Source organism: Hyperolius riggenbachi, chromosome 2, assembly GCF_040937935.1.
Source record: "Hyperolius riggenbachi isolate aHypRig1 chromosome 2, aHypRig1.pri, whole genome shotgun sequence".
In the NCBI taxonomy this organism is placed as follows: Eukaryota; Metazoa; Chordata; class Amphibia; order Anura; family Hyperoliidae; genus Hyperolius; species Hyperolius riggenbachi.
In genome coordinates this window covers 231091726-231113924 of record NC_090647.1, presented here as the reverse complement: position 1 = coordinate 231113924, position 22199 = coordinate 231091726, and the positions used below count along the sequence as shown (strand labels likewise).

The 22199-nt window shown below is 40.3% G+C and overlaps 1 protein-coding gene across 5 annotated transcripts in view; it reads left to right on the top strand.

The window, feature by feature from the left end:
* Positions 1-22199, top strand: part of EDAR (ectodysplasin A receptor) — a 205933-nt gene that overhangs the window by 122805 nt on the left and 60929 nt on the right. For 4 of the 5 annotated variants that reach the window (XM_068268301.1, XM_068268302.1, XM_068268300.1 and 1 more), the window contains exons 2-5: positions 4567-4640; positions 6729-6851; positions 10331-10512; positions 14800-14885. In XM_068268301.1, the coding sequence (XP_068124402.1) occupies positions 4590-4640; positions 6729-6851; positions 10331-10512; positions 14800-14885 (442 nt within the window). In that variant the 5' untranslated portion in view covers positions 4567-4589. The remainder of the gene's footprint in view (positions 1-4566; positions 4641-6728; positions 6852-10330; positions 10513-14799; positions 14886-22199) is intronic. The other variant, XM_068268303.1, reaches the window with a different exon arrangement.

The following is a 22199-nucleotide window of genomic DNA, read 5'->3' as shown; positions in this document are numbered from 1 at the left end:
ACCCCAAGGTATTCCGTTAGTAGTATGGCGAGTTCATAGAAGATTTTATTTTTTGTCACAAGTTAGCGGAAATTGATTTTAATTGTGTTTTTTCACAAAGTGTCATTTTCCGCTAACTTTTGACAAAAAATAAAATCTTCTATGAACTCACCATACTCCTAACGGAATACCTTGGGGTGTCTTCTTTCTAAAATGGGGTCATTTGTGGGGTTCCTATACTGCCCTGGCATTTTAGGGGCCCTAAACCGTGAGGAGTAGTCTTGAAACGAAATTTCTCAAAATGACCTGTGAAATCCTAAAGGTACTCATTGGACTTTGGGCCCTTTAGCGCAGTTAGGGTGCAAAAAAGTGCCACACATATGGTATCGCCGTACTCAGGAGAAGTAGTATAATGTGTTTTGTGGTGTATTTTTACACATACCCATGCTGAGTGGGAGAAAGATCTCTGTAAATGGACAATTGTGTGTAAAAAAAATTAACAAATTGTCATTTACAGAGATATTTCTCCCACCCAGCATGGGTATGTGTAAAAATACACCCCAAAACACATTATACTACTTCTCCTGAGTACGGCAATACCACATGTGTGGCACTTTTTTGCAGCCTAACTGCGCTAAGGGGTCCAAAGTCCAATGAGCACCTTTAGGCTTTACAGGGGTGCTTACAATTTAGCACCCCCCAAAATGTCAGGACAGTAAACACACCCCACAAATGACCCCATTTTGGAAAGTAGACCCTTCAAGGTATTCAGAGAGGGGCATGGTGAGTCCGTGGCAGATTTCATTTTTTTTTGTCGCAAGTTAGAAGAAATGAAAACTTTTTTTTTTTTCCCTCACAAAGTGTCATTTTCCGCTTACTTGTGACAAAAAATATTATCTTCTATGAACTCACTATGCCTCTCAGTGAATACTTTGGGATGTCTTCTTTCCAAAATGGGGTCATTTGGGGGGTATTTATACTATCCTGGAATTCTAGCCCCTCATGAAACATGACAGGGGGTCAGAAAAGTCAGAGATGCTTGAAAATGGGAAAATTCACTTTTTGCACCATAGTTTGTAAACGCTATAACTTTTACCCAAACCAATAAATATACACTGAATGGGTTTTTTTTAATCAAAAACATGTTTGTCCACATTTTTCGCGCTGCATGTATACAGAAATTTTACTTTATTTGAAAAATGTCAGCACAGAAAGTTAAAAAAATCATTTTTTTTGCCAAAATTCATGTCTTTTTTGATGAATATAATAAAAAGTAAAAATCGCAGGAGCAATCAAATAGCACCAAAAGAAAGCTTTATTAGTGACAAGAAAAGGAGCCAAAATTCATTTAGGTGGTAGGTTGTATGAGCGAGCAATAAACCGTGAAAGCTGCAGTGGTCTGAATGGAAAAAAGTGGCCGGTCCTTAAGGGGTAGAAAGCCCTAGGTCCTCAAGTGGTTAATGTTAAAGTGTGTATCCTGAATAATTTACTACATTGTAGACAAGACACGTCAAACAACATTTTTATTGCTCTTTTCTCCTGGCGGACTCAAAGCGCTTGAGCAGTCACTAGGGCACACTCAATAGGCAGTGGCAGTGTTGGGGTGTCTAGCCCAAGGGCTCTTTACTGAATAGGAGCTGGATTACTGCACAGGAAGAGCCTAGATTTGAACCCAGGTCACATGTGTCAGAAGCAGAGCCCTTAACCAGTACACTTTCCAGCCATATGTCACTAACTCTACCTTTTCCTTGTAAATGGAGAGCAAACTTCATACCCAAACTTGATTTTTATAAAATCTGAAGAACAGAATAATGTATAAGTGAAGCAGTTGCACATAGCAACTAATGAAGCTTAACTATCCCACTGGGGGTAATAGCTCAATGTTTTGGTAAATTACTTTTTATGTGTCTCATGAAACAGCAAAGCAGGCCAAGTTCTCACAGCATGATGGGAACTCGACCTGCTCATTTCCACTTTAGAATTACTTGGCTATTGTGCACAGAAATAGTTCCAGTTATTATGTAATGATGATGGATATACAGTATGTCATATGGACTTTACCAGCAGTATTTGTGCCAAACTCATATGTTGGCTGTTCTAACAAAACAAAAAAAGCAGGAAAAATAAATGTTCATCCTTGAAGAAATCACTAATTTCTTTGTAGCTACTTTTCAGTTTTCATGTGTGTCCTGTTGAATATTACTGCAGTAAAACCTTAGTTTTGCAGGCAGTTTGTTACTTTAGTAAATTTGCTCTTGAAACACAGCTGCAGGAGCTGTCAGTACAGCCTGCTACAGTTCCAGATTCATTTCATTCTTTGTTCCCGGTGAACTAAACTTATTTGTTTTCTCATCTAAATGTTTTGTAAGGTCGTAGTTTGTCTCAGGGCAGTGCACATCACTGAACATTTGTATCCACAGAAGTACTGTGATATTACTATCTTATGTAAGTGGGTTCTGTAACTCTCACAAAGCTTATTAGAGTCCTTGGAGTTCTGGTTCACCATGAGCTTGCTGAGTAGTCTGTAATAGCTTATTAGCCGATTCAGTTGTCCGCTTGTCCTCCGCTGCCTCTGGGATTCCTCTGTTCTAGATACGTGCGCAACGTGGTTGCCTAATAAGGGCGTGTGTGTGTGTGACGTCAGACGTCACACACGTGGCCACATTACTCGGCAACCACGTGGTGCGCGCATCTAGAACAGAGGAATCCCGGAGACAGCGGAGGCCGCGGACAGGTAATTTATAACTTGCACGGGGCACCGGGGGGACAATTAACATTTGGGGAAACATTTATCATTAGGGGGATATCGTTGAGGCGGCGGATGCGGCATCACAAGGCCGATTCCAGATCGATTTCAGCATAAAATTGATCGGGAATCGCCCTGCGGTGTATGGGCAGCTGACAAATCTCTCACCAATCAGATAACTTTAGGGAGAAACCTTGCAAGGGAGGGCAGGGTGGCAGAACAAAAAGTAAATAATCACTAATCATTCAGGGCTCTTACACACTTTTAAATTAGCTTGTCAAAAATAGTTGTTCATGATCATTTTGAGGTGTCATTCAACAATCTGTACAGGAGGCCCCTAATACCTACAGATTGGTCATTAGCAATCATACATGTGGGAAAACCATGCCTGACTCCTGCTGTTTTTATTTCCATTGTGGCTTGCGCTTGCTTATCCTCCATCCCAGCTGAACAGCCAATTGTACAGGAATCCCAGTAACAAAAGATTGTGTCAGGCAATGTTTGTTTCAGGTGTGACAAGTGAAAAGGAGTAAACAGAATTATTTAGATGAGAACACTCAAAAGGTAATCTAAAAATTCATTTCTGTGACTTACTCCAAAAGGAGACCACAGAAGAATAAATCAGGGCCAGACATGCGGACAGAGGATGCTCATTCTGAAATGTGTGCAAGAAATGTTAGAATTTAAATAATATGTAAAACTGAGTTTTCAAACTTCTGATTGTTAAAACATAAATACAGGTGAACATTGGTCAAGGTAGTTTCTATGCAATACAGAAACAGCAATAAGTGTTTATTAGGCACAAATTGTGCATACTATAACCAAGCTGTCAAAAAGCCAAAGCAGTGGTGTGGACCAAGACATCTGCACATGGCATCAGGAAGTGCCATGCAATGTATCCGGCCTATGTACTTTTATGATAATGTGATGGTTAAGCTGCTATAGAAGTACAAATAGGACTTCTAATTTATTCGGCAGATTGTCAGCAGACAATAGGTTAAAAGATATATGTTAATTAGTCAACTTCCAACTGGTATCTAATCACCATCCTACTGTACGTGGGTGCAAGCATAGCCAGATTAAACACACCTCACAGCTTCTATCAAAGTGAGCCTTTTGCATTTTCATGAGGACAAGATGTCTGTTATTAAAGAAGAAAAACCGCATGGAAAGAGAGGATGAATTGAATTGGCAGGTATAACCCTTTGTTGAGCCAAGAGTAATTTTTTAAAGAACAAATTGAGTTACGGAACAGCTTACCTTTACTTCTGAGTCTTGTCATAACTGGCCCAGTAGCTTTAAGGAGCATAGGAAGAAAAGACCATGTATTTACAGATAATCTCCAACCATTTCAGGAAAGTGACAGTTGGAGGAAAGCTATTGCTAAAATATAAGCTCATCTGAACTCGGTAATTAAAAACACACATAAGAATGGGAATCATTTAAATACACACAATGGCCGCTGATCAGTATATATACATTTAATGAAAACTTCTGCTGTATTTGCATATGTGTTGGGACAGCGATCCCTCCAGTATCTGTTGTGCCGCTATCATCACTGTAAGCGCTGATCAGGCACACATGTAAAACCCCATCTTCTATGCTGCTGTGCCAGCATCATCAAATAAAGCAGCTGGTTTACATCACATACCCCTTGCTGGGATAGGAGCTGTGATGTTAGCCAGTGGTGGTATAGTTACAATGCATACTGTACATAGAGTGGAGCTTTGAATCATGAAAATACTTTTAGTCATACATTGCTAAGAAAACTAACTAACAAAGCAACAAGTAAGCCCAACAGATGGTACTTACAGTACTTTTCTATTTGTCTTCTTTTGTAGGAAGGAAACACCTTAAGAAGAATATGAACAAACAAGGGGACAGTAAATTGAATCACATATTCCCTTTTATAATGGTAAGCATTGTTTATCTTTATTTAAGCTTTGATATATCTAAACTCTGCTGATAAAACAGAAACAAAGGCCTGGTACACACATCCAATTTTTGATTGACCAATTTTACCACTTCTATATAACATGAGGGATGCCATTCAAAATTTGCTATAACACTGTGACCAAGCTTACCTCTGCAAAATCTTACAGGTGAACTTTCAATCAAAACTTGTCTGAGGAGATCTCTGAAAATGTTTTGTGTTTCTGTCTAGTTTTATTGCTGTCTGTGTCACAGCTGGTGACATTTCTCTGTATTTCTGGTCCAGTGACAGATGCCATCAGTACAACAAGTAAATGGATGTCTACCCAGCTGTTACACAGTTAGCAGTACAAGCACTGTTTTAAGTAAAGATTACAAATTCAGACAAGTTATAATTTTATTTCTGTTTGTATCCTCATAAGGGAGTATCCAGATCTGTTGTACCAAGGATTCAAATAAATTCCAATGTCTTTGTTAAGAAATTAACTCTTAGCATGAACGCTATATTTTAACAAAGTGTGGCTGATTTATCAAAACCGATATGGGTGGAGTAACCATGGAGAATGCTTGATAAGGACATCTGCTCCGTTTTTGCGCCCGGTTTGCCCAAGCTTTCCTTGCACTGTTCATTTATCAAGATCATTGGATGTAGGGTTGCAGTAAACCCTTGATCTGAACATCTGCTCTGTTTTTCTCCAGTACTTCTCCAGTTTTCCTTGCACTGGTTTAAAGGAAACGTCAGGCAAAACAAGCTACCCCCGATCTACTTACCTGGGGCTTCCTCCAGACCCTTGCAGCCAACATGTCCCTCGTCACAACTCTGCTTCCAGCCGCCGGCCGGGGTCCCCACCGGTGCAGAGGCCGACCTCGCGAGGTCATCCTCTACTATGCCTGCACAAGCGCCGCTGTCAATAACTCGCACGTGGTGTGGAGTGTACTGCGCAGGCCCAGAACTACTGCACCTGCGCAGAACACTCCAGCCCACGTGCAAGTGATTGACAGCAGTGCTCGCACAGGCACAGTATAGGATGCAGCCTCTGCACCAGCGTGGACCTTGAGCCGGCGGCTGAGAGCAGAGCTGCGGCGTGAGACATGTTGGCTGCAAGGGGCTAAAGGAAGCCCCTGGTAAGTAGATCGGGGGTAGCTTGTTTTGCCTGACATTTCCTTTAAGGCTGGGTTTCCACTAGCCCCATGCGTCCTACAAGACGTGCAGCAGCACTTCCTATTCTGTGAGTATGTCATGCCATGCACGGCTATGGGATTCACTCCCACTGTCACCAAAACTGACAGCAATGCCGGCTGATTCGCTATGTTAAAGTGAACCAGAGATGAAGCACCCTCATGTATTTTACAATATATATCAGTGGGAACATTAGAGAAAACACTTACCCTGCTCTCTGCTTCATCCTTCACTGCTCAGCCTGCTTGTTATCAGCCCTGATAAAATCCTGGACTGAGCATTCAGTCTGGCTTTGCTCAGGAATCATTATAGCTGAGTCATTATAGCAGAGCCAGAAGGGGGCAGGCTTGGGCTTGAAAAGACATCAGAGGACACAGACTCAGCTATAATGATTCATGAGCAAAGCCAGACTGAATGCTCATTTAGGGATTTTATCAGGGCTGATAACAAGCAGGCTGAGCAGTGAAGGATGAAGCAGAGAGCAGGGTAGGTGTTTTCTCTAATTTTCCCACTTATATACAGTATATGGTAAAATACATGATGGTGCTTTGTCTCTGGTTCACTTTAAGCAATTTGGCCGACGGCACAATTATCCTCTGTGGCAGAGTCCCCCTCTGCGAATTGCTTGAGGGGAAACTCTGCAGTTTTAGCCAGTTTTCCACGCTAGTGGAAACGGGTCCTTAATCATTCTGGTCTTCTGCCCCGATATTCTTGAATATTCTGGCAAAATGTCTAATGTCAATAATGCTTTCAAGTATAGTTTGTTCCTAAAACCTAGATATTCACATATAATTAGTCAGCTAGTAACTAAAATAAGAAATGATAATTAGGTGAAAGTTAAATGATACTTTTTGGAAAGTTTCAGTTTGTGATCTCATCTTATTTTTTCAGGTGTCCTTGGTATATTCAGCACTTGCAGAGTACTCGAACTGTGGTGAAAATGAGTATTATAACCAAACAACTGGTTTGTGCCACAGCTGTCCGGAGTGTGAGCCGGGAGAAGAGCCGTACAATGTGAGGATAAACTCTAATGGCTTCATTGGCATATGTTCATCCAATATTTTCATCCACAGTAAATCAATTATTAAAAGTGCAATTTTATTCAAAAACGTTTTAGTTGTTGAAATATAGATGAAGGGTTAAAATATATGTCTGGATACTAGGAAGAGCTTTCCTTTCATTCCTCTGATGTCACCGGTGCCCAAGAAGTGAGGTACACTCTTTTGTCAGGGTATACCATATATAGTCGAGTATAAGCCCATCCGAGTATAAGCCGACCCCCCAACATTTACTTGAAAAAAAAAGGTAAAAATGATTGACTAGAGTATAAGTCGAGGGTAGGAAAGGCAGAACGGAAGTGTATGTGTTTGGTATGACTGCTCCCTTCTCCCCCCCCCCCCGCCCTTTCTGTTTTATTAGAAAAAAGCAACAGTTTTGGGAATGCCATTATTGCAGTAAAACCTCCTCTCCAGCTCAGGTCTATCGTGTAGGATCGGTAATTGATACAAATAACACAGCTTGCCAGCATAGCACAACACTGTCAGCACAGTTTGCTCCACTTCATAAATATAAATCTATGACCTCTGTTTAAATACAGCACATGCTCCTGTGCCGTGTAACACAGCCGGCCCCCGCCACATGCACTCCCCAAGTGCCCCCCCCCATGCAGTGCACAGTAGAGTGGTATAAAAGTCACGTTTCACTCCCTGAGCCTATGCTGTATGTTTTCCCCAGAGGCCCAGGCTTAACAAATAGCCAACAGATTAATGGCTGGGAATGGGGAGGATGTGTTCCACCATCTGTTGCTAAAAAGTAGAAAATTGTGTTAAACACATAAAACGCATGGTAACCAATACTAGAAGCCTTACAAATAAAATGACATCCCTTAAGGAAACAACATTTCTTGATGTTAAAAAAGCTTCTCTAGGGATAAAGATGACATAATTAAGCATAAATAGCCCTAGTCCCTAGGGGACCACAGTACATGTGCATTAAAAAAATCTAAGAAGTGTAATAATAAATTATGTATACAGTAAATCAGACTAATAAATCTGGAACACTAGTAATATTAAGTCGAATTCAAAGAAGGTTTACAAATGTATAAATTAAAAATAAAAGGCTGAGTATATAGGCCTTGTAAAAGATAGGTCAGAGAACAGTTGTTGAAAACCAAAGTAAAGTTGAGATATTAAACGCATGTTTTGCTCCTGTTTTTAGAAGTGAGATATTTTTGTCTCATAATACAGATGTTGGTTGTTCTCAGTTTTCCATATTCATAATTATTTACCTAATACGCAAAGAAGTGCAGGGACATTTAAAAAAATCAATGTAAATAAAGCATGTGACCTAGACAGCATCTATCCATATTGTTTTTGAAAGTATCCTAAGGGAAATTAAATTAAATCATATAAACCCCCCAATAATCTAATTTCAAATAATCAACATGGGCTAACCATAGGTGTTTCTTGAATAACATACTCACTTTTATGAAATACAAATCTATATACTGGGATAGCAAGCGTACTTTTCTGACAAGGAAAAGAAAGTGTGTGCATATGAATAAAGAACTGGCTAAGGAACAAGAGGCAAACTGTAAATAAACAATGTTCAGATTAGGGAACTGTAACCAGTGGGATCCCACAAGGGTCTGTACTGGGACCAGTTTTCTTAATTTATTAATTAAATTAAAAAGAGCACCATATAAACTAAATGCTTTACAGCAGGGAACATCAGATGTAGAGCAGGACTCAGAAATACTAGTTGTGAAGTTAAGCAATCTTATTAAACAAATACAATTCTGGGATGCATAAGGTGGGAAATTAACCACTTGAGGATCGCAGTGTTAAACCCCCCTAAAGACCAGGCCATTTTTCTTGAAAAAGGCCACTACAGTTTTAAGGCCTTGCTGCAGGGCCGCACAACTCAACACACAAGTGATTCCCCCTCCCTTTTCTCCCCACCAACAGAGATTTCTGTTGGTGGAGTCTGATGCAGGCTTCTTGGGTAAATATAACTTTCTTTTACTTGCAGGCTGCCGGATTCTCTCATTTACTCTGGAAGTCCTCTTTAAGTTTGTCCTCATTTATTTTTAATACTGTATTTTAAAATTAATACTGAGTTTATGGAGTGGGTATAGTAAGAGGTATAGTAAAATATAAGTTAGGTCTATATTTAATAGTAACTCTCAAGCAACCAGAAACTTTAGAGGTTCTACTATATGAAGGTGGCCACACACCATACAATTTTTACAATTTATTTTCAATGGAAGAATTACTATTTTCATATAGTGGTCAGTTGCATAATGCACTCATTATAATGAGTGTGAACTGCAATGGAGGCTGGACATAGATTGTAATACAAAGCCTGCATTCAGCAAGTTAGAATAACGCGATCAGTTACAACGCAGTACTGTGAATAGTGCCATAGAATTGTATGGGCAGTAAGTTGACATGCAGAATTATTCTGCAACGCAACTGAGCACTGTGAACTAGCCCTGATTGTAACATCAACATCAACAAGCTGACCAATGTACCACACGTGTTGAATCTTTCCCCAATTATGAAAAAAAATATTGAAAAAGTTGGGCTACCACTGGTATAGAAAGGGATCTTTACAGTAGAAGTGGTTAAGGTGGAAAATATCTTACCTCAGGAAGTAGTCAGGGAAAATTCTTTATTTGTATTTTAAAGGTGTTGGATGCTTTCTTAAAGGGGCATTATGGCGAAAAATTGTAAAATTTAAAATATGTGTAAATATAAACAAATAAGAAGTACATTTTTTCCAGAGTAAAATGAGCTATAAACTACTTTTTTTCCTATGTTGCCGTCACTTACAGTAGGTAGTAGAAATCTGACAGAAGCGACAGGTTTTGGACTAGTCCATCTCTTCATGGGGGGATTCTCAGGGATTTATTTATTATTTATTTTCAAAAGCACTTAGTGAATGGCAGTTGCTCTGTCTAACTGCCAAAAATTGTGTAGCGAGCAGGGAGGCTGGCCAGCATCATTGTTTAAATCCTTTTTAAGGAATATCTTTATAAAGAATAAAAGCCTTGCTGAGAATCCCCTATGAAGAGATGGACTGGTCCAAAACCTGTAGATAATCAGCTCTGCTGAGACACTAATTCCCTCACCTGTGCATGTTTGTGGTTTTCTGCAAAACATGTACTGTTGGTGGGCCTTGAGGACAGGGTTGGGGAACTCTGTGGTGATTTCCTAAACAATTCAGGCAGATCGTTTTATTTCTTTTTCTTTTCTTACCTCTGGGTTGAGGTTCAATTATATCAATAGTTTGATCTATTAACCAATGTTAATTCATTGCTTTTCCATAGCTTATATGAAAAATATAACTGTCAATCAGAGAAAATATGATGATATTTCACACTGAAATGAAGACAGTGATTATAAATCAATTTTATGTACCGTATTTAAAATATTGCAAACTATTAAATGTAATGCCTTCTGTTTTTGATATATGATCTTGTGTCCCTATAGTCCTGTGGATATGGTACCAAGGATGAGGACTACAGCTGCACCCCTTGTCCTTCTGGCAAGTATTCTAAAGGAGGCTACCAAATATGTAGAAGACATAAGGACTGTGAGGGATTCTTTAGGGCAACTGTCTTAACGCCTGGAGATGCGAAGAATGATGCCGACTGTGGGCCCTGCCTCCCTGGGTAAGATGATGCATAGCAAATATCTATTGTTTATCTCAGATGTGTAGTTATAAAAATTAGACTGGAAGGAAGGGATTTTCCTCCTCATAGCACAAGGTATTGCTATCTCAGCCAGCTGAAAAAACCTATGGGATAGAGGGGCATAACTAGAAATCACGTGGCCCCCCTGCAAAACTTTGGATGCCCCCCCCCCCTTTTTTTCGCCACAGGTAAACTGAGAACCAATGTTATTCAATTGGCTAGTGCACACTTAAATGCAGGGGCGTAACTAGAAATAACTGGACCTCACTGCGAAACTTTGGATTGGGCACCCCTCCTTAAGTATCATTACAGTACACAGCACTTGGGGACGGGTAGAAAGGCTGGGGTAGAACAGTCTGTACACAAGACCCTTCTGAACACTGAATAGGGTCTGTCTACAAATCTTTGTCTGCAAAACTTTGTATGATTCCTTATCAGTGGCGGAGCAGACACAATCACTAGAACAATTGTATAGAGAGCAGAAAGCTTTTTCTCTCTCCGTGCCCTTAGTTGTCCATCTCTCAGGACAGGGAAAATAAACTTCTCTCCCCACGGGGCCCCCTGTGGGTTCTGGGCTGCATCACCTGCAGGGTCTATTGTTACGCCCCTGGATACATTCCACAATACCTGGGCAAAGCTTGATGTGAAGAAGGCTGATACCGCATCAGTCCTCCCAGTATAACAGGTGCTGTGGTGCTGTTTTTATGGTGTCATTAGGCACAGATAGTGGTGTGGAAGCTGAGAGCCCACTATGGATCTTTCTTGCTCAATAGTAGAATCAGCCAAGAAGCAGGGTTGCAAATTATAATGTAAGTAATATATCCCCATATACAAACAGGACCATGACATCAATTAAAACAAAATATGAGAAAAACACAGAGACAGTATTGGTCACCTATGCCTCTTAAAATGCTTTCCCCATTGATTACCATGATTTTCACATGGTGGTGAGTGGGCATGTATCCAGAGACCACATTGATTAATCTCTGATAAGGTTCTGGGTAAGAAAGCTGCAGCATGGCCCCGGAGAGAGCATATTTCTAATGGGTCAGTAAACTGCATTTTCCCAGTATGCAGAATGTGACATGAGCACATTAATTTACTATGCAGCAGCTGGAAGGGGTTCAGTCCTAAGCAGAAGGCAAATTCACAAAGCAATCAAATGGAGTAGTAGTGTAAAGTATAGGTATTACCTTTGGCACTGAACTTTCCATATTGAGAAACTCACAACGCCATATGCAATTCACTTTTTCTCCTGAGTTTTCTCCTAAGAGTTAATTCTTTATCTTCGATTTAAAATATTTTTTAAGCACTTTGCAATGGAAAAGGTACCAAAAAGTAGATAAAAAGTACTGTCAAAATTATTTTGAGTATTTTCTTGCTTGTTGGTGGTTTAAAAGTCATTTTATTGACAAGTTTGAAAATATCACCTAGGAGAAAACTCTGGAGAAAAAGTTAATTGCATATGGGCCACAGTGTGCTATGGTTGCCTACAGCTGTGCCACTAATCAGACCTCTTCCCCCTCTAGCTTCCTCTTTCAACCCATCTTGGAGCCCACTGCTGCAGTAAAATGTCCCATTGAATATATCCAATAAGAACTTATTCGATGTGTTCTCGTGGCCAAGCTCCCCTCCATGTATGAGCATGCTGCAAATGGGAATGTCACAAATAGTACACACATTACTCAGTGTGCTCAGTGTTGCTACACTTTTATTTATTGAGTCAGACCAAAATTTCTAGACTCAAGTATATACAGTACACAGATTACGTAAGGATCTCTAAAAGCTCCACTTCAGAGCAGTCTTTAAAGTGAGTAAAACTACAAAAAAAAGGTGGGAATACACATTTTGGTGAAAAAATTCAAAATCAAAGCAGAACTCCAGGAAAACATTTAAAATATAATTTAATCAGATTATATTATAATTTAAAAACATTAAATGTATTTTTGTATACACTTACGATAAATGATATACACTTACATATCTCTCTGCTGGAGAGATAAGTAAATAGCGCACTTCACTTGCATCAGACTGGCGGCGACTGGAGGAAGTTACAGGACCCAGTACAGAAGACGGAGAAGACTGAGGACGGTGGCGTGGGAGCGAGCCGAGCATATGGGGCCCCAGGTATGTATAAACCTTATTTCCCCTCAGCTCTGGTTTCCTTTAATGCAGAACCACGCTAGAGCTGCTAGGACTGGAAAGCAATCAGCACAGAACACTTTTCACCCTGTTCACTGCCACTAGAACTGTAATATATATAGTTTGTCCTTGTATTGTTTTGTTCGTGCCTGTTAAGCAACTGCCAAGTCACATTCCTTGTAAGTGCAACCTTACTTGGCCAAATAAATTGATTCTGATTCTATATTTCCTGTTCAGAATACCGTTCAATTTTATTGGGCAGACAGGTGCCCAAACTTCTATTTTCGAACACTGGCAATCCAGCGCAGGAGACTTGGGCGCAGCCGGCGCCACCATAGACTGTAATAGGAATTACAGTGAGTAACTTCAGCGCCGTCATGTAATTCGTCCTCCAGCAATTGCTGGAAGCTGAATTATTTCATTCCCCACTATCCACGTGGACCTAGAGGGGGAATAGTATTTAACGTCGCCGGGAACTTGTGCAGCAGCAGGATAAGCCATATACCGGCTGTATCCTGCGCCCAAGTCTACCGGCGGCAAATTCCCGTGCACGCCCTATTTTTATCCCTTCACCACCCACTTGATTAGAGGTACAAATGTCTTCTATAAGCAGACAGTGGGGAGGGTGAGTAAAATGCTTTATTATGCACTGAGCATGGAGGTAAATATGTATAAGATGATGAGACTGCTGAGCTGCAGTGTCGGCCACAAAGAGTTAACTTCTCTAAGCCAGAGGAGAAGGTGGGTGTGGTCAAGTTCTCTGCTCTATGCTGAGTTGGTAATTCCAAAGCATCTAGCAGCAAGATGCTACAAGATAAGGCCAGCTATAAGGTTGGCTTGGAGTTCCACTTTTGTTTCCCTAGGGTCCTGATCTTTAGGCCAATACAGTACCGTATATACTCGAGTATAAGCCGACCCTCCAACTTTTACATCAAAAAACTGTGGAAAAAGATTGACTCGAGTATAAGCCGAGGTCAGGGGTTGCATTAGTGGCAAAATATGAACCTAACCCATATCAGCAAGAGGTTAATGCTTTTGCAGATCAGTGTGGTTTAAAGCAGCATCAGCAGGTAGTTACCTATCCTCTATTACCTCACAATAGAACACTTTCCAAACACACACAGCTTTTGTGCAGAGTAACTGACAGAACAGATTGTTACAATTAGCAAACATCATAAGGGCTGGAGGCAGCAACACACCCTGAAGTCCCAACAATTGCAGGCCTGCTGTTTGCACCATGAACAAATATAAAATAAAGTGTCCCCCGTCTCCACCAGCGCAATGCGGCCGTCGCGGATTTGCATACAAAAGTGACAGCTTTGTGCTGTCTCCCGCTGTGTTCCGTGTCCCCCGCCAGAGCAGTGTGGCCGACGCGCATTTACATACAGCACAAAGCTTGTGCTGTCTCCCACTGTGTGCTTTGTCCCCCAGTCCGGCAGAGTGGTGCGCGTGGCATATTTACCTGCGACGATGCACGGGTCCGCCATCTTCCGAGTGTCCCTGCCGGCATAGGTCTTCTTACGCTCTCCAATCCACGCTGCCCGCCAGGAAACATCTTTCATTGGTCAGGCGGAGTCTCATCTCAATGATGCCCTCTAGTGGCGTCACAGGTAAATATGCCACGTGCACCACTCTGCCGGAACGGGGGACAAAGCACACAGCGGGAGACAGCACAAGCTTCATGCTGTATGTAAATGCGCGGCGGCCACACTGCTCTGGCGGGGGACACGGAACAAGTCACTTTTGTATGCAAATCTGCGGCGGCCGCTTTGCTCTGGTGGAGACGGGGGACACTTTATTTTATATTTGTTCAGGGTTGGGGGTAAGTGACTCGAGTATAGGCCGAGACCCCCACTTTCAGGACACTTTTTTGGACCAAAAATCTCGGCCTATACTCGAGTATATACGGTATTCACATCATTACACATTGCTTTTTTTAAAATGAAAAATCTCTCTGCTAATATTTACCTATATATATATATATATATATATATATATATATATATATATATATATAATGTTCAATGGTTATTCCACTGAAATGGAATGATTTGTGGTGTATTTGAATAGCTTTCTGCATGGCACAGTCATTTAATTTATTGTATGGCGTTCTTTATCTTATAGATTCTATATGTTGGACAATCGTTCTAAGGGAATATATGGCATGGTTTGTCACTCGTGTTCCTTGGCGCCTCCAAATGTCAAGGAATGTAAGTAGAATTTTTGTAACTACTGCTACAATAGTGAATGCAGACATATGCAGTGCTTATTAACGGCAGCCATGTCATTAATAATAATACAGTCTAGAATTTAACATTCAAAAGATGAACAATGCAAAAATTATTATTCTTGGAACATGTTTGAAAAAACTTCCTATATGCTCTAAAGCAGAGGTGGCCACACTTTTTCGGCTTGTGAGCTACCTTAAAAATTAGCAAGTCTTTGTAAAAAAAATTAGCAAGTCAAAATGATCTACCTATGTACACAATAAAGGAAAGAGGCGCCCTGGGATATTAAAAGCGTTTAAAAACAGCTAAAAACAATCGATGTTATGAGGTAGCTTACCTCAATGACAAAATCTCTGTAATGATTACAAAAGATTTTTATTAGCACAAGCGGCAACGCGTTTCACGGGTCACAGCCCGCTTCATCAGGCCAATTGCAGTGCCTATAACAGCAACAAAAGACTCCTTAATATAACTATGCATTGGAAATCATACCATTACAATCGTAGAAATTTCATATTAAATCAGATCAGATTTGGGTCTATCACATATTTACAGATCTATTTATACATATATATATATATATATATACATATACATACAATCATGCGCATAGGCATAGCAGCTTGATATTTCATTTGTTCTTTGGTTCCAGAGTGTAAAACATTTTTTATATATAAAATTAGATGAGTATACTGCGTAAAAACCGCAATCAATTGATACAAAAATTAATAATAGTAAATCATCTGTCAATAAAAATGTATGAGTCCTTCAGAAAAACATAAATATATGTATATATACATACACATGAGCCTATGCTCCTAACATACTTGGAGCTATCCTCATACAAATAAACATTATGAAGTAAAAAGTCGTAATTAATACTAAGTGATACATAATATAAATAATGCATTAAATATATAATAAGATCAGAAAGACTTGGCCAGCTATTATGTGTGTGCAAGTATAAACAAGCACACACATACATGTGACACAAAGCAGCATTGACTGCTCATTAAAAATAGACTGGTCACTAATTGGGTAAAAGAATATTCAATACTACATAGTGCTAAGTATGATTATGCTATATAGACAGCAGGGGGAGCTTGTGATAGTCTGTGTGCGTGCAGAAAGAATGCAAAGAACTTACCAAATGAAAAAATTCCTTTCGCATAGGGAGCCTCTGTAAGGGGCTCTGCGGAACTACATTATATAACCTTTTAGGCATCTCTATTTGCCGCTATTCGGCGCGCTCACCAGAGAGGAGGAGGAGGCGTTTCCGGATATTTTCCCGGATATGACGTCATCACGTCATGGCGCGCCCGCCGGAAGTAGTGGCGGCGCCATTTTTGTTTTGGGCAATACAATGAAAACATGCTGGGAGATGCCAGCGCTATATAAATCAATAGGGGAAATGGTGCATATTTCTAAAAAACCACTAGATGGCAACCTAAGTAATGTATTATGCCAGAGAGTGTCTTTCAATGGAAATACATGCTAATTCAGAAATTATAAGAATATATTTGACAGTGTGTTTTAATGGAACTATAGTGCATAATAGCTTTTTTACTCTCAGTGGAATCAATAGGGGTACCATTTAGATTTTTAGTAATATTAAACTTTGAATGACAAATGGCTAATATATTATTTATATAATTAGATGTCCAAAGTGCTTATATGTCCAGATGTAATATGATCCTTAAGTAATTACACTAATAAAAGGGGCTTGGGAAATCAAAATAAAAGGGACAATTCAATAGATAAAAACTGGGATGTATACAAATCAGTGGTGTACTTCAAAGCATTAAGCAACGAGTACTGTGGACTAAAAGTTATGCTCTAAGCATTCATTAAGGCCCTCTGGTTTGAGGGTTCGCAGTTGGAAGATCCAAAACATCTCTCTTGCCCGCAATCGGTCTATGCGATCGGGAAGAGTAAGGTTATCAGATATATGTTCTATGGGCGTGAAGGATAAAACTGTTGGATCTGAATTGTGACATTCTGTGAAATGTCTAGAAAGACCGTGTTTGGAAAATGATTTAGTAATGTTCCTTCTGTGTTGGCCGAGTCTGGCTCTTATTTGTTGGGTGGTGCGTCCAACATACTGTTTTTTGCAGGGACAAGTGATGAGGTAAATAACATTAGTGGTGCTACAAGTGAATGAATTGGTGATGTCATATGAGACCTGTGTGACCTCACAGATAAAGGAGAGTTTCCCTGGATGTAAAAAATCACAGGCCAGACATTTTGGCGATCTACATTTACTTATACTTGGAGTGGTGTTAGAGCCCGATATGTGAGATTGGAGGGCTCGCGGTCTGCTGGGGGCAATGATATTTTTTAGGGTTTTTGCTCTTCTAAATACCAACTTAGGCCTGGTTTCTAGCTTGGGGCACAAATACGGGTCCCTCAACAGGGTGGGCCAGTGTTTGTTAATTATGGACCTAATATTCTTATGATTAGAACTATAACGGGTGATGAAGGTAGGTTGGGGGTCTGGGGTGGAGTTCACTTTGGGACTCGTATTTAGGAGGGATTCTTGATCGAGTTTTCTCGCTCTATGTCTAGCAGATTGGATCAATTGTTTCGGAAAGGATCGCTCCAAAAATTTCCCTTCCAACTTATCGGCTTGGATGTCATAGACCGACAAATCAGAACAGTTCTTACGAATGCGCCTGAACTGACCGAAAGGTATATTGGTCTTCCAAGGTTTGTGGTGCGAACTCCCATAGTGAACATAGGAGTTCGCATCCACCTCCTTGAAGAATGTTCTGAATTTAACCTGACCATCCTCTATATATAGTGTAACATCTAAATAATCAATCGTATATGGGTCTGTGTGCATAGTGAACTTGAGCCCCCAATCATTATCGTTGATAGATTCCACAAATTTGGTTATAGCTGTCAGTTCCCCTTCCCAGACAAGTATGATATCGTCTATGTATCTGTGATAAGTTTTTATATTGTTCCGATATGAGGTTTGGCTCAGAAAGAGTTGTTCAAAAAGGCCCATCGTGAGATTTGCATAGGACGGAGCCAGATTGGCCCCCATCGCCGTGCCTCTGGTCTGTAGGTAGGTGGTGGCTTGGAAGGTGAATAGGTTATGAGTGAGAATAAATTGAGTGGCTTGAAGTAAGACGTTTTTTTGGGGGGTGGGCATGGTATTATCAGAGTATAAGAAATGGGCTATAGATCGTAAACCTACCTCATGTCTGATATTTGTATAGAGGGCAGTGACATCTAGAGTCACCCAATGATAGTCAGGTACCCATCTAAAAGAGGTCAGTGTTTGGATGAGTTGACTGGAGTCCTTGAGATAGGATGGAAGAGTGGTGACATATTTCTGGAGGAAGTGGTCAATATATTCAGATAGGGGAGAGGTTAGGGATCCGATGCCAGCAATGATTGGGCGGCCAGGAGGATTACGGAGGGACTTATGAATTTTTGGGAGAAAATAAAAAAATGGTACCTTTGGGTTTGTAGTGGTAAGGAAGTCTCTCTCTTCCTTACAGATTATAGTATAATCTATACAAATATCAGACATGAGGTAGGTTTACGATCTATAGCCCATTTCTTATACTCTGATAATACCATGCCCACCCCCCAAAAAAACTTCTTACTTCAAGCCACTCAATTTATTCTCACTCATAACCTATTCACCTTCCAAGCCACCACCTACCTACAGACCAGAGGCACGGCGATGGGGGCCAATCTGGCTCCGTCCTATGCAAATCTCACGATGGGCCTTTTTGAACAACTCTTTCTGAGCCAAACCTCATATCGGAACAATATAAAAACTTATCACAGATACATAGACGATATCATACTTGTCTGGGAAGGGGAACTGACAGCTATAACCAAATTTGTGGAATCTATCAACGATAATGATTGGGGGCTCAAGTTCACTATGCACACAGACCCATATACGATTGATTATTTAGATGTTACACTATATATAGAGGATGGTCAGGTTAAATTCAGAACATTCTTCAAGGAGGTGGATGCGAACTCCTATGTTCACTATGGGAGTTCGCACCACAAACCTTGGAAGACCAATATACCTTTCGGTCAGTTCAGGCGCATTCGTAAGAACTGTTCTGATTTGTCGGTCTATGACATCCAAGCCGATAAGTTGGAAGGGAAATTTTTGGAGCGATCCTTTCCGAAACAATTGATCCAATCTGCTAGACATAGAGCGAGAAAACTCGATCAAGAATCCCTCCTAAATACGAGTCCCAAAGTGAACTCCACCCCAGACCCCCAACCTACCTTCATCACCCGTTAAAGTTCTAATCATAAGAATATTAGGTCCATAATTAACAAACACTGGCCCACCCTGTTGAGGGACCCGTATTTGTGCCCCAAGCTAGAAACCAGGCCTAAGTTGGTATTTAGAAGAGCAAAAACCCTAAAAAATATCATTGCCCCCAGCAGACCGCGAGCCCTCCAATCTCACATATCGGGCTCTAACACCACTCCAAGTATAAGTAAATGTAGATCGCCAAAATGTCTGGCCTGTGATTTTTTACATCCAGGGAAACTCTCCTTTATCTGTGAGGTCACACAGGTCTCATATGACATCACCAATTCATTCACTTGTAGCACCACTAATGTTATTTACCTCATCACTTGTCCCTGCAAAAAACAGTATGTTGGACGCACCACCCAACAAATAAGAGCCAGACTCGGCCAACACAGAAGGAACATTACTAAATCATTTTCCAAACACGGTCTTTCTAGACATTTCACAGAATGTCACAATTCAGATCCAACAGTTTTATCCTTCACGCCCATAGAACATATATCTGATAACCTTACTCTTCCCGATCGCATAGACCGATTGCGGGCAAGAGAGATGTTTTGGATCTTCCAACTGCGAACCCTCAAACCAGAGGGCCTTAATGAATGCTTAGAGCATAACTTTTAGTCCACAGTACTCGTTGCTTAATGCTTTGAAGTACACCACTGATTTGTATACATCCCAGTTTTTATCTATTGAATTGTCCCTTTTATTTTGATTTCCCAAGCCCCTTTTATTAGTGTAATTACTTAAGGATCATATTACATCTGGACATATAAGCACTTTGGACATCTAATTATATAAATAATATATTAGCCATTTGTCATTCAAAGTTTAATATTACTAAAAATCTAAATGGTACCCCTATTGATTCCACTGAGAGTAAAAAAGCTATTATGCACTATAGTTCCATTAAAACACACTGTCAAATATATTCTTATAATTTCTGAATTAGCATGTATTTCCATTGAAAGACACTCTCTGGCATAATACATTACTTAGGTTGCCATCTAGTGGTTTTTTAGAAATATGCACCATTTCCCCTATTGATTTATATAGCGCTGGCATCTCCCAGCATGTTTTCATTGTATTGCCCAAAACAAAAATGGCGCCGCCACTACTTCCGGCGGGCGCGCCATGACGTGATGACGTCATATCCGGGAAAATATCCGGAAACGCCTCCTCCTCCTCTCTGGTGAGCGCGCCGAATAGCGGCAAATAGAGATGCCTAAAAGGTTATATAATGTAGTTCCGCAGAGCCCCTTACAGAGGCTCCCTATGCGAAAGGAATTTTTTCATTTGGTAAGTTCTTTGCATTCTTTCTGCACGCACACAGACTATCACAAGCTCCCCCTGCTGTCTATATAGCATAATCATACTTAGCACTATGTAGTATTGAATATTCTTTTACCCAATTAGTGACCAGTCTATTTTTAATGAGCAGTCAATGCTGCTTTGTGTCACATGTATGTGTGTGCTTGTTTATACTTGCACACACATAATAGCTGGCCAAGTCTTTCTGATCTTATTATATATTTAATGCATTATTTATATTATGTATCACTTAGTATTAATTACGACTTTTTACTTCATAATGTTTATTTGTATGAGGATAGCTCCAAGTATGTTAGGAGCATAGGCTCATGTGTATGTATATATACATATATTTATGTTTTTCTGAAGGACTCATACATTTTTATTGACAGATGATTTACTATTATTAATTTTTGTATCAATTGATTGCGGTTTTTACGCAGTATACTCATCTAATTTTATATATAAAAAATGTTTTACACTCTGGAACCAAAGAACAAATGAAATATCAAGCTGCTATGCCTATGCGCATGATTGTATGTATATGTATATATATATATATATATATGTATAAATAGATCTGTAAATATGTGATAGACCCAAATCTGATCTGATTTAATATGAAATTTCTACGATTGTAATGGTATGATTTCCAATGCATAGTTATATTAAGGAGTCTTTTGTTGCTGTTATAGGCACTGCAATTGGCCTGATGAAGCGGGCTGTGACCCGTGAAGCGCGTTGCCGCTTGTGCTAATAAAAATCTTTTGTAATCATTACAGAGATTTTGTCATTGAGGTAAGCTACCTCATAACATCGATTGTTTTTAGCTGTTTTTAAACGCTTTTAATATCCCAGGGCGCCTCTTTCCTTTATTGTGCTAAGTTTACCCCCGAACAGATCCTGCTTGAGGGGCGGTGTCACACCACTTGTGGGGTTCCACAGTGGCTGTCCCAACCTTTTTTCAATAAGAGAGCGACCTACTGTCCGGTCCTGGCTAGGACCACCCCGAGTGGAGTCGGGTTTATTGTCTCCACCTGCTTCCTGTGGTTGGTTGCCCCCAGCAACCCTCCTTTGTGAGTAGTGCTTTTTACTCTTTTTCTTTTCACATTGTGGTATCATACATATTGCACTACTGGGCTCCCGTTTTGTCTCCTGTGTCTTTTCCTATAGGGTGCTGCATCACCCCCACCACTTTTGTCTACCTATGTACAATTTTAGGAGCACAATCGTATATACAGAATGAAAATATAGTGCGGTCGGGATCTACCATAAAGTCCTTTGCGATCTACCAGTAGATTGCGATCTACGCAATGGGCACCCCTGCTTTAAAGATATGTATCCATAGCCTTTCATGAAAATGCGTCTGTTGGAGACTATCTCTCTTTCTTTAGTTGAAAATCTGGTGGACGGGACACTGATAAGCATAATGACTCATTCTTTGCTGTCATTCTCCTGGATGCAGTTAAAAGCTAAACGAAATAGTCTATGTGGACCTGCTGAAGATATGTGAAGATGTGTAATGTCATGCCACAAATAGATCCTAGATTACTTTTGCAATACTTTTCATCACCTAGATAACTGCAGCCTTACTGCCCGTTTGGCCTGCCAGTCTGGGTCCTCTGACATTCTGCTGAAAACACTGATGTGCTATGGAGTGGTTGTGAACTGTTTGGCAGTTGTTC